Source organism: Tasmannia lanceolata, unplaced genomic scaffold (assembly GCF_043159265.1).
Source record: "Tasmannia lanceolata isolate RefF3 unplaced genomic scaffold, GAP_Taslan_0.1 ptg000002l, whole genome shotgun sequence".
NCBI lineage: Eukaryota > Viridiplantae > Streptophyta > Magnoliopsida > Canellales > Winteraceae > Tasmannia > Tasmannia lanceolata.
The window spans coordinates 43,143,879-43,156,648 of NW_027518679.1; the positions used below are offsets into that span (position 1 = coordinate 43,143,879).

The 12,770-nt window shown below is 37.0% G+C and overlaps 1 protein-coding gene across 2 annotated transcripts in view; it reads right to left on the minus strand.

The window, feature by feature from the left end:
• Nucleotides 1-12,770, minus strand: part of PDE149 (integral membrane TerC family protein) — a 30,109-nt gene that overhangs the window by 11,111 nt on the left and 6,228 nt on the right. For both annotated transcript variants that reach the window (XR_013248564.1, XM_077376842.1), the window contains exons 3-7: nucleotides 6,639-6,793; nucleotides 6,426-6,502; nucleotides 2,775-2,862; nucleotides 2,513-2,593; nucleotides 2,328-2,384 (exon numbers count right to left, since the gene is read on the minus strand). Coding sequence is in view for 1 of the 2 variants with exons in the window: in XM_077376842.1 (XP_077232957.1) it covers nucleotides 2,328-2,384; nucleotides 2,513-2,593; nucleotides 2,775-2,862; nucleotides 6,426-6,502; nucleotides 6,639-6,793 (458 nt within the window). In the remaining variant the exon portion in view is untranslated. The remainder of the gene's footprint in view (nucleotides 1-2,327; nucleotides 2,385-2,512; nucleotides 2,594-2,774; nucleotides 2,863-6,425; nucleotides 6,503-6,638; nucleotides 6,794-12,770) is intronic.

Below are 12,770 nucleotides of genomic sequence, written 5' to 3' on the forward strand. Positions count from 1 at the left end.
GCATTTTTGATGCATTTCACAAAATCTATACTGTCGAACTTTAGGCTCACCTAGAATCAAGATCATCCAAGTAGAGACAAAACATTTTTTTTGCGCAAACAAGTGGAAAATTAGTCATATGATGTCCTTATATTGCCCAAATCATAAATAAAATGTGATATTTTCATGATGTTTTCACGCTAAAAGATATATCGATGATTTTTCAAAATCATGGGGAAATTTAGGGATTTTGTCGTTCTATCAAAAAGTCACAAAATATTGCGATATTTTAAAAAATATCGGGGATATCTGTGACTATGCTCTTCTCAACTCAACTCAACTAAGCCTTTGTCCCAAACTAGTTGGTGTCAGCTATGCTCGTACTTACTAAATATCAATTTATGAAGTCTTCCCCTATTATGAGTTACTATCCTAGCCCGAAATACCACTTTAACAATATGAAAACTTTCCAATTTAGAACGACTTCAAGCTCTGACAAAACTTAAAGTATATTCAAAACATAAAACATTATGAATCAGCCTGCCAAATTTTGTGATGAATAGAGCCCACCTTTAGCATGCCCTTTTGGTCTCCTTAGTCCTCTTTTTGAACCCACAGAACTTTTGTTGTAGGCTTTGTTCTTCCATGATCTGCCTCTTGATTGTCGTGAGGGTAAGCAAATCATTTATTTCCGTCTCCAAAAAAAAAAAAGAGGATTCGCGTCTTGCTCCATAAAATCAATCATCTATGAAAAAGTTTGAGCATTGATGTTGACAATCTCTAGAGGTTGCAGCAACCAAGAATAACCAACGAGATATCGATCTTGAATCTTCCTTTTAAGTTTTTACTCTACCACCAAATAATAATATATCAATTCTCCTTTTCGTTTCTTTCCAAAAAATCCCATCATATTAATTGGATTTGATTTATCGAAAAAGATTTGCAAGATTGGATCAAATCCCTCGACTTTGGGAAAATCAAAATCCACAAAAAACATAAAAGAACCCTCTAAAATCTTTTGTTTTTTCAAATTTCCCAGTCAACTTCTCAGTCAAAAGCCCGTTTCAAAAAAAAAATCTCAGTCAATTTGGGAATAATTTTTATATCTAGAAAGTTTTTCCAATAATCATATTAGAAATTGAGTTTAACTTCATTCTTTCAGCTCTGTATTTGTTCCATCTATTTTATTCTTAAACATGGAAAGGATCACCTTTGGTTTCACAAACATTTTCATGCTTACTATCATTTCCTACAAGCAAATCTACATAGTCTAAGAATGGGCTTAGGAATGAGTGGAAATTGAACATGACACAAAGTGCCTGAGACATACTCAATTCCCAATCCTTCACACGGTCTTCAACAAAATTTTGCAAATCGGGAAGATTAGAACCCACCTCTCTAGTCTTTACAAGGCTTAGGCTTAAAATCTTCTTTCATAAGCAAAAGCGTTATTTTATCTTCAACCTTCACAAAAGTATGTGTTTTGATTTCCTTATGAGTTGGATCCTGATTGCATTATCTCTTGATCAATATGTAACATGTATCTCCCAAGACTACTACATCACACCGTGAACCATTGTATTTGGATTCAATAGAAATTGAAACTATGCAATGACTAGTAACAAGCACCTCAATTCCCTCCATGAAGTATTGTATGATTTTACCATGTATGTTTGAAAGTGCTTTCTTCTTTCAATTGTAATTTATCCGCCATTCATTCAATCCTCGGAAGATAATGAGGTTACATAATTTTCGTCCCCAGGTATATCTTGTTTGGGAGATGCTAGACCATGTCAAGCCTCTTAGTTGATGATCTTTGGAGGTGATAAAGAGTGTCATTCGAATCAACAAACACTTTACTTCTGTCACTTTCATCTATGAGATAACTTTGTTCTTGAGCCTTGATTTGTTCCTGGGATTGAACAAATTAATCCCTGTTGTGATCTTGATCCTTATCATTATAAGTCGGAGCCCCATTGCTAAGATAAAATGTAAACAAATAAGACAATACATTTCAATAGAACAGTGAAGATTTCTAGGTGAATATTTGAATTATTATATAACCCAAATTAAAATGTAAACAAATAAGACAATACATTTCAAATAGAACAGTGAAGATTTCTAGGTGAATATTTGAATTATTATATAACCCAAATTAGAGACAACATTCAAAACAGGGATATATTACTAATCTTATTTCATATTCACACTAACTCATTCACAAATCATATTAAAAATGATCAAAATGACATCTAACATATTTGACATAGTGAAAGGAGCACAAGTAACCGCATGAAAAGATAAATGTGGTTTTTTATGATACATAAGCTAGGAAAAAGAAATAGAACCTTGTATGAAGAGTAGAGAAGAATCGAAGCCAGAAGCAAGTTCACCGCCTCAAATCTCTAAGAATAATACAGTGTCCACATTTTACTAGGGATCCAATTATAACAATACAAAACAAATAAATGCCATGAGTCATGACTGAAATAATTTGAAAATACTAGGACAAAATTAAACTAGAAATCACTACCTGAAGGGTGACTGTTCCAAGCAGTATTATTGATGCTCGAAAGATAATTGCACCAGCAATACCATATGAAAGCACCCGGCTCTAGAATCCCATATAGCCAAAATTACATCAAGTAAGGATTTCATACGCAACTTAAGAAGAAAAACGAGGTTGGTATATTCCAATGAAAAAAACAACTTGTAACATCAATAGTCCAAATGTTACATGCTATAAAATTTCGTCTAGCAGAAAATGAAAAGTGAATAAAATTTCCATGTCTTACCTGATACATAAGTGGCACTTTGAAGTACCTGAAAATCAAAACAAAGACAAAGAGATTGTCCACTGATAAACTTTGTTCTAGTAGATACCTGAAAAGATCACAGAATAGTCCTCTTCATGTTTATAACTGCCCTTGAAGCAATTATACTCAAGTCAAACAAATGATCTAAACAAACAAAATATTAAATTATGGGAGTTACACAACGAATATCAAAACCAATACAATGATTAACCGATAAAGAAAATAAGTCCATGAACTCTCCAAGAAAGCCAATCTACAGCACATAACATGAAAATAGATGTGCACGATTATGAAAAAAGGAGTATTTTTTTCTATCTCATTTTTTATGATTCATTTGTCAGTTATCTCCGGACCCAACATAAAAATGAGATTTTTGTTATTGGGAAAGCGAATTGGTGAGGAAAATGAAGTTGGAAATAAAGATATATAAGAATGAAGCATGTTCCTTCAAATCAATGCATGTATGATTGTTGTAAGTTGCATGAGGAACACCAAACTTGAGCCTCTTTGGTATTTCATAGCCAATAGCTTTTAAGTGGGAATATTACAAGAACGGTGAAAGAACTCAATAAGTTCAAATTGTGAGAACCAGTCTTTCATAACCTTTTTTTTTAATGGTAGCAAATTTCATTAAAAAAGGAAAGACGAGCAGGTCCACTCCATCAATACAAATAAATGACTAAATAGAAATACAAAAGCACAAAAAACAAAATAGCCCTATCAAGGGGGTAAAAAATAAAAAAACTCTAATTCTTGCTTATGTACTCCATCCCTAGTAAGCTTGTCGCAATCCAATTTGCAGTTCGTCTCACATGAAAGAAAGTGAGAGAGGAGCCTTCAGATCCGTCTTTGATCTCATTAAAGAAGCGGGCAAAGCTCCAAGGGAGAACCAAAGAACCTTTAAGCCACCTAATAACTAAAACGAAATCTCCCTCCACTATTATTTGAGCCAAACAATGTCTCTCCAAATACGTTATACCTTGATGCAGAGCCCTCACCTCTGCTTCGCTAGCATCTGCTAACCCAATGGGCCCAAAAAGCCCAAGTAACTTCCCCCAAAGAGTCCCTTAGCACACCCCCAATACCAACTGGCCCGGGGTTGCCAAAACTAGAACCATCAAAGTTTAGCTTCATCATACCATTGGGGGGTGGCTGCCAGAGTTGCACAACCGAATGACGTTTTTCCATGCTATCACATATAACTCTACATCTCTCCCATAATTCAAATGCTGAAACAAACCGAAATGATGAAATAGATTTAGCCCAACAATAGTTACTGCTATTACTTTGATAAAAAGAAAATAGGAAGATTTGGCCACTCCTTCAAATACTCTGTCATTTCTTTCTATCCATAACACCCACATAGTGGCCAACAATGAAAGCAACAAAAGCACCCTCCCTTTCTTCCTCCATGGAACCAACGACCAACCTTCACGTAAGTCTTGAAAGTTAGAAGGGATGACCCAATCAATTCCAAACCTGGACAAAATACCACCCCACACCTCCCTGGCAACTCTACAATGGATAAAGATATGGTCCACTGATTCTCCCACCTCTATGAATAGAGCACAATGGTCCACAATTAGCATCCTATGGGCCCTGAGAAAGTCCACCATTTGAATCCGTCCACGAAGCGCCGCCCAACAGAACGGGACACCCTCGGAGGATCTTACATTTTCCATACTCTTGCTTCAATTGGGAGCACGGAGTAAGGAACCAGTTGGTTGTAAAAAGATTTGACAGTAAAAACCCCAGTAGAGTCCCGGATCCACACTCTTATCTGACCCAGATGAACTAGTGTGCATTCCTTCTAGCAACTAAAGAAATCTATCAACCGACGCCAATTCTCTCTCAAAGAAATTGCTCCTAAAAACAGGCTTCCAAATCAGCATATCTTCATATCTCTCAAAGCAATCTTTGACCATGGCATCCTTGTGAGCCACTGCAAGGAATAAATCAGGAAACAGCTCTTTCAGAGAAATAGAGTAGCACCAACACATATCCCAAAAGCTAATCCTATCTCCAGAGTATACTCTAAACCTGATACCTCGACCGAAGCTGTCTCAATCGCATGATGTCAAGCCAAACTGTGACCCCTGGTTTTCACGCATAACCTTTCACAGTGCAAAATGTTCTATCAGAATCGTTTTATTTGTTTACTAGAAACAGTACACACTTCTAACTCATACAGGACTCTAGATGGGATTTCCCAGTTCACACATATTGCATTCCAAGAAATATTAGACATGAAATGAAAGCTTACAAATCTTACTTGAGTTTGGCAAGTCTTTCATAACTTTTCACAGTGCAAACTTTCTATCAAAGTCATTTTATTTGTTTATTTGAAATCTTTGACACTTCTAACTCAGACAGCACTCTAGGTGGGATAGCCCAAATCACACACATTGCACTCCAAGAAATATTAGCCATGAAATGAAAGCTTCAAATCTTACTCGAGTTTGGCATTTTCTGGTTTTTTTTTTTTTTTGAAAGATTGCCCTGTTGTGGTAAGTAATTAGCAGGAGGTAGACCACGCCAACCTATGTGAACCTCTGGAAGGCCACAGAACCACATATGAGAAAAAGGATATATGTGAAGGATTGGTCATTCTGGCAAGATGTATAGTTATAAAGCGTCATGAGCTTGTAGGATTGAAGAGTTCCAAGCATCATAGGAAAAGATACGGCTCAAAGATGAAGGTGTTTAAAGGAGGAGGAGTCATGGCAGAAGGGCCCCTTAAGGCAAAGCGTAAGCCTCCATGCAAGACAATGTGTATGCCACAGCAATCTTGATTAAATAATTATCAAATTTTAAGCTTAAAAGAAAAAATAAACAAGAATGAATTGCAAAAAAAAAGGAGTAAATGAGAGAACAAGCATCTTACGATTTTTATTTATTTTATTTTTTTTGTAAAAGTATAGCAATTCACGTAGAAGAACCCAACTTGAGCCAGGATTAGACCCTGGGAAGATTCCTCTCACTTTCTTCATGAAATTTTTCTAAAGGATTCATTTAGCCGACCCCAACTACTTTGGGACAAGGCTTTGTTGAGTTGAGTTGAGTTGAGTATAGCATCTTACGAATTATTGAACTATTAATTTATCAAGTAGCATTTTCTAATTATAACCAACTAAAGTACAGTACCAGATAAAACTCACCCTATTAAGAAACAAGTTGCATGATAGTTCTAATTGGTCTTCTCCTATATCATGTGTGCATGCAAGTATATGTACACTAAAATTTTTTAAGAGTGTAGCATAAGATTACAATATATTTAAATCATTTATCAAAAGAAATGTATCAACATGAACAAGCAAATAAACAAGATGCCTAAACACCAAAAGGCAGATAAAAGAACTAATTGCAAGTTCGGCAATTGTCATGTATGTTTGTCTTATGCAATTCTAATGAATGAAGTGATATTGTGACATAAGTACAAAACCACTTGATAGTGTCAATTTGTTGTGAGAGAAGGGAAAGGAAGCTTTGCTGAAATGGTTACAAAACTCATTTATTCTCATAAGATTTTTATGAAATTTTCTCATATCAAGCAAATGTCAGAAACAATATTATACACATCTTTTTATTCTCAAAAAAAATATTCCACATATCTTTCTGCTCCTTGCATACCCTGCAAAAAACTCAGAGGCCTTGCCAATTCCATCCTTCACACCCAGAACAACACCGAAAACTACAGCAGCGCACACCTGTAAAATAAAGGTTGGTACTCTCAAATACAATTTCCAGTTAAAACCTAGAGGGTAAAAGAAGAAATAAGATGAAAAGTCTGTTGTATTTTTAGCATAAACTCATTTGAGTTACCTCAAACTAAAAGGGACTTACCCATAATGCAACAGTTCTAACGGAAGAGACATAATCAAGCCCAAGCTCTGGAGTCATTTCTTTTGAATTACCAACAGAAGGAATATTATGACTAGTACCGTCAACATTTTTAGTCTCGTCACATGATTGTGAACTGGTCCTTCGCTCGGTTTCTTCTGCAGATCCATTTCATCATATTATTTTCAAACAGACTACAGCGAATCTGTGGAATTCTGAAATGTTTCGTGTATGGCTCTGACAAATATGAAGTAGTTAAAATTAGAATAAAGAAATATTGGTAATACCCAGAAATACATAAGAGCTAACCCTATGTGCTGGATGTGATAACCAACATATTTTGTACAGGTTGGAGGAGACAATCTATTAGTATATGCAGGAAAAATCCAACTCATAATATCTATTTACATGTTGCATGAATCTCTTCAGTCAATAATAGCGAGCTAGTTCAAGAAAAATGACATTTGCAGTTATAATCTCCTACCTATTTACATGTCGCATGAATCTCTTCAGTCAATAATGGCGAGCTAGTTCAAGAAAAATGACATTTGCAATCTCCTAAAGGAGAATTTATATGGTGGCCGACCGTGAAGTCCCATCAAGGTGGTACATCAAATGTACCACCCTTGATATTTGATACAACAGCAGCATCTTAAAAAGTGCGCTGCTGTTGGATTAAATATCAAGGGCAGTACCGTTTTGACGGTACTTGACGGTCGGGCACCATATAAAAACTCCTCCTAAAGAATATGAAACAAGTTTCAGTTGCCCCCTAATATACACACAGATTAAAAGTATCAGAAAGGATACTGAGATTTCAGTATATCACCCAATATGTCATTTTCAAAAAATCACCCAATATTTCTCGTTTTCAGTCAGACAATAAAAACAACAAAGTGTAGCATCGCCCAATGCATACACTATTCATTTAAAAGAACAAAACCACACATATATTCTGATACAATGTCTGTCTCGGGCAAAACGGTATGCATAGTTTCAAATTTTGGCCGAAATCCGAAATTTCGAAGGAAATATTTCGGTGTCGGTTTGAACCAAAACCGGAAGTACATTGAATCGATTATTTACAGGATTCCGGCGAAATTTCAGGTTATTTACAAGTTTTCCACCGAAATTTTAAGATTTCCACCGAAATTGCTGAAATTACCAAAATATTGGCCGAAATTTTTTACCGAATTTTACATAATTTCAGACGAAATTTCCACCGAAACCGAAATATTTTGATTTCAATGGTGACTGAAACCGACACCGAAACCGAAATTTAAATCCTTGATGGTAAGAAACGCAACGGAAATCGAGATATCCGATACATACCAAACATTCGATACTATAACATTGAAAAAAGTCCTAAAGTAACTGAAAAAGGATGGAGAAAAATTCTCTACGTTGTTAGGAATAGGAAGTAATTAATGTGATATTATGGTTTACTGAAAGGAAAAAAATGTATTCTGTGCTAAGGACATGCAAATAAGAAACTAACACCCCTGAATTAGGGGTGCAACTTGAGTTGGGCTCCACAGGTTCAACGAAATTTCGGCTCGGGTTGGGTTGGCATTTCCTAAAGTTGGTTTGGGTTAGAGTTGGGAAAAGCCAACCCGATTTAATTTAGGGTTGAAGCATTGGACAACCTGACCCAACCCGAATCAAACCCCTTCCTCTAATTTTATCATGATATTCAAAATTTTAAGAGTTAAGTTTTTTATTGTATTTTTCTGTTTTTTCCCTGGGCCAACCCGACCAATCCGACTCAACCCAACGTGATTTGGAAAAAAAATGGGTTAGACGGGTCAGGTTAGGATTGAGAGATTTAGAGGCGGGGTGGGTTAGGGTTCACCCTCCTCAACCAGAGGCTCGGATTAGGGTTGGGGGAATGCTACTTAGGGTTGGGCTAGGGTTGGGCCTCAACCCAACCCAAGGTACCAAGTTGCATCCCTACCCTGAATGGCTGAACCTAGACAAAACGAAAAATAGGCCACCATCGAAAGAAGATAACTTTACAGTAAACAAACCACCCAACAGCTAAACCGATAGAGGCCTAGCTATGGCAAAAACCTACATTACCTGGACCAATACATACTGTCCCATTATCGACCACCTAGAAACCCAAGTTTTCACTTGGGCGAGTGTGTTCCACCTGCGCGCCAGGAGGATTGCTTGTCTAAAATATCATCAACATGGTAAGGTAGTAAGATGCCAATGTGTTTTCTGTCCACAAAGTGGATCTTTGGTTGTCAACATTTCTCAGGTTCTATAAGCAAGACCACATGGAGATAGTAATGTCTGTATGAATTGGTTAAGAATCGTTTACAAACACAACTTGATCTCATTGTGTGGCTAATCTAGGATCTTCTTTAGACATATTTTAACAGATTATCATATTTGTCAATTTCCTAGTTTATTTTAGGAACATTTAGGGCATGTTCGGCAACCATTCTATTACGGGATTCTCCCCTTTTTTAGGTGTACATAATGACAAAAGCAGCGATATCTAAAAAAATCTTGTTCGGCTAACTGACCTGTTACAGTCAGTTTCTAAAATTTTGCCTTCTTTTTAGACTAAACAATAGGATTCCATGGAGCGACTAACAGTCGTTTCCAAAGATTCTCATCTATTCGTTTCTCGCCCATTTAATTAGGCGAGAAAGAGAAGCCTTGCCGAACACGCCCTTAGTTCTTGATAGTTATTTGATTGTTTTCAATAATAGCTTTCTATTCTCAATAATTAAACAACCTCTGGTCCTAATTTCTAAAAGAATAATTCTAGAGAGGTGTTTAAGAAGTTTATAATGTCAGGTTTTGCACCATAAATTTTTAAATCAATACAAAAAATAAGTGGAACAGTACCATTCAGGAAAGTCGAAACCTGAGTAGATAGATGAAACTCAGCAACAAACAAACAATATGTTCCAGTAATGTATCTTTTAGCACCGTTATGGCTCAGATTGTTAGTCAGTGATTCATGTGTACTAGTAGCACTCACTATATATCCTCTCTTGGGTTAAAATAACAAGGAGGAGAGCAACATATAGGGCAGTGGCAGAGCCAGGGGCAAGGGGGGCAAAATGCCCCCTCTAAAATTTGGGGAAAAATCATTTTTAAATGCTAGTTATAAATGCCCTTAGGGCCCCCGTTTGGATACCTCAGATTTTGTATTTGGATTTGCAATTGAGTTTTCAGTACAAAACGAATAGATCTGGCAGCTCATGTTGAGGGAGACAAAGAGGGAAGGGGGTAATTCCTGCTGCAGGGGAAAGGTCGAGGAGCCAAGAGGGTGAAGGAAACTGCCAGATCTGTGGATTTCCAATTTCTTATTTCCACAGCTTATTTGGAAATCTGGTTTTTTTCACTGTCAGTCGCTAAATTGGAAATTCAAGGATTTGATCGGGATCCAAATGTCAACGCAAAAAGGGCTGCAAATGCGAGAATTCCAAATCAAAATCCATTAACTAATGCCCCCCCACCCACCCCCCGCCCCAACCACCACATCTCTTTAATGTGCCCCCTGGCCTCTGCATATGTCAGTAGTTAATGCATCACAATTTTGTAATATTTCTTTCCTTTTATGCTAATGGGACATGCACATGAATATGCTGGCTCCACATCATCATCATCATCATCATTATCATCTCTCCATTTTTTCTTTCTTTCCTTTTATGCTCATGGGTCATGCAGATGAAAATGCTCATCATCATCTCCCTCCCTCCCTCCCTCCCTCATTTTCACAAAATACAAAGGGGACATTTGGATACATGGATGTTATTATCCAAGATTGTAAAATCCTGGATTTTACAAAGCTGAAATCTGGATTTTATACGCTAAAGCCTGGAAATTCAACATAGATCGAACGGTTAGGATCATCCTTAATGTGGCTGAGAGTCACACACACACACACTAAAGGTTCTGGATAAGGAAAAAGGACCTATTTCGATTGCAAGAATTTTTTGGGAAATTTTGCAAAGGAAATTTTTTCTAAAATCTTACTTTGTTTTACACGTGAAAAGGGATAACTTGAACCCATCCTATTCAATTTTTACTTGGAGGGACCTTCAATTTATGATAATATCCGTCTAAGTTAACAATAATCATATCACTTCCATCTAGGTCGTGAAAAGAAAAAAAATCACAAGTAATCCAGACAGGACCTAAGGGAATACACATTTGACGATTTTATGCGTTGTGTGAACGTGAAGTCTAGTATTTTTCAAAAAGTACTGGGGCCCACTTCATAGGATGATCCAAACTATTCATTTGATGGGCCACAATGTAAATAGGTTGCAACTCCTAAAGCATCTCCATAAGATGTTCCGAACTGCCCGATCTACAATGGGATTGCATGGGATTGCCTATTATAGACCTCTATAGATCTTGGGCCATGCTATACATTGGTGTAAAATAGTAGACCCCACTACATCAAAATATGAGGTGTAAATTGTAGGCTCCAACTAAGGCATGGGATGGGGGAGATGGTGGCCCCACCTATCAAAACATGAACTGTAAATGTGTGGACCCTAACATGCAACCCCCCCCCCCCCCCCAACCAAATTCCTAGCTACACCCCTGATCTAAGGAGAGACAAAACCCGGCTAGATGAAACTAAGAAACAGATACATGATAAATAAGTTGGCACATCTTTTAGCACAATCGCTGTACAGAATTCGATTCAAAATAGCAGAATTCCTCATTATTACTCCCCCTGATAATCAAGAGATTATAACAAACAGGCCAAATTTATAGCTGGCAATAAAACTTACTTTTGGGGCAATCATAACAATTTCCCCATCTATTAATACTAGTACCCAGTTGAAGTTTCTTTTGACTATGTTAAAATCGAGGATTCTGATATCAATTCAACTCAGTATTGAAATGTCATTGTATCATTCATCATTCATGAAGTCAAGTTGACACGGGCGGCAACATAGCAGACAAAAATATCCAAACTCCTCTGTTAGGAACCTTCCTAAATTATCTTTATCCCATATTTTATGAGTTTCCAGAATAAAACGTACTTCTGTAATTGCTTGATTATGGAATATGTTGTAATTGCTTGATTTAGGGAGTAATTATGTGGTTGAATTAAGAAGTTAATTAGGGTAGAATTACTATAAAGAAGGGCTGGATTGTAAGGCTTCGTTCATTTGTTTTCCGCAGAAAGAAAAGGAAAGGAAACTGACATAGCAAAATGGAAAAGAAACCTGACAGAAACCTGTGAGATGGGTGTTCTGTTCAATGTTGCAGGAAACACATGGGGCAAGGGGGAAACGTGTTTCCACGGGTACGCCCAAAAAAAAATAGTGAAACGTATGTGAAACAGCCGGGAAACGTCCGGGAAACAAATGTGAAACGGATGGGAAACATAATGAAAACGCGTTTCCAAGAGGGGAAACGTCTTTTTTCCTTTCCGCATTTTAATTCTAACAAATTTAAGGGAAATGATTCGCCCCTTCTGTTTTACCGAGGACAGACCCTTCTAGTGTAAAAGAAGACTATATACACTAAAGGGGGCTGTTCCAAGTAAAAAAATGGGGTGAATATATAATTATATATCATTTTAAGTACATAAATTGCGCCCCTTTTGTTTACTGAGACAGCCCCATCTAATGTAAAAGATGAGTAATAAATACACTGAAGGGTGCTGTTCCAAGAAAAGAAAAAAATGGGCTGAATATATGACATTACCACTCACCTTATATATATACTCCTTTTTTTTTGGGTTGAAACTTGAAACCCTAACCCTAGTCGTGCGATTTCTCCTCTCTCCCGAACGGCTTCTCTTTGCAACCTAACCCTAATCGCCGACAACTAATTTGGGGAAGAAAATCAGAGAAAGTGGGTTCGGTTCCTCCTCCAGGGCTGATTTTTAGAGGAAAATCATAGAGAAGAGTGGGTTCCTCTCTAGGTCTTGGAGGAGAAGAAGAGTTTCTCTATTTCTCATCTCTCGTCTCTTTCACTCTCTCTACATCTGATTTTTTAGAGGAGTGGGTTCAGTACTTTGGTTCCTCTCTAGGGCTGATTTTTGAGAAGAATAAGAAGGTAACCCTTTTCATCACAGATTTCTCCAATCTCAGATTTCTTCACCATTTATTGTTAGTGCCAGGTGCCAGCATCAGTACTATATAA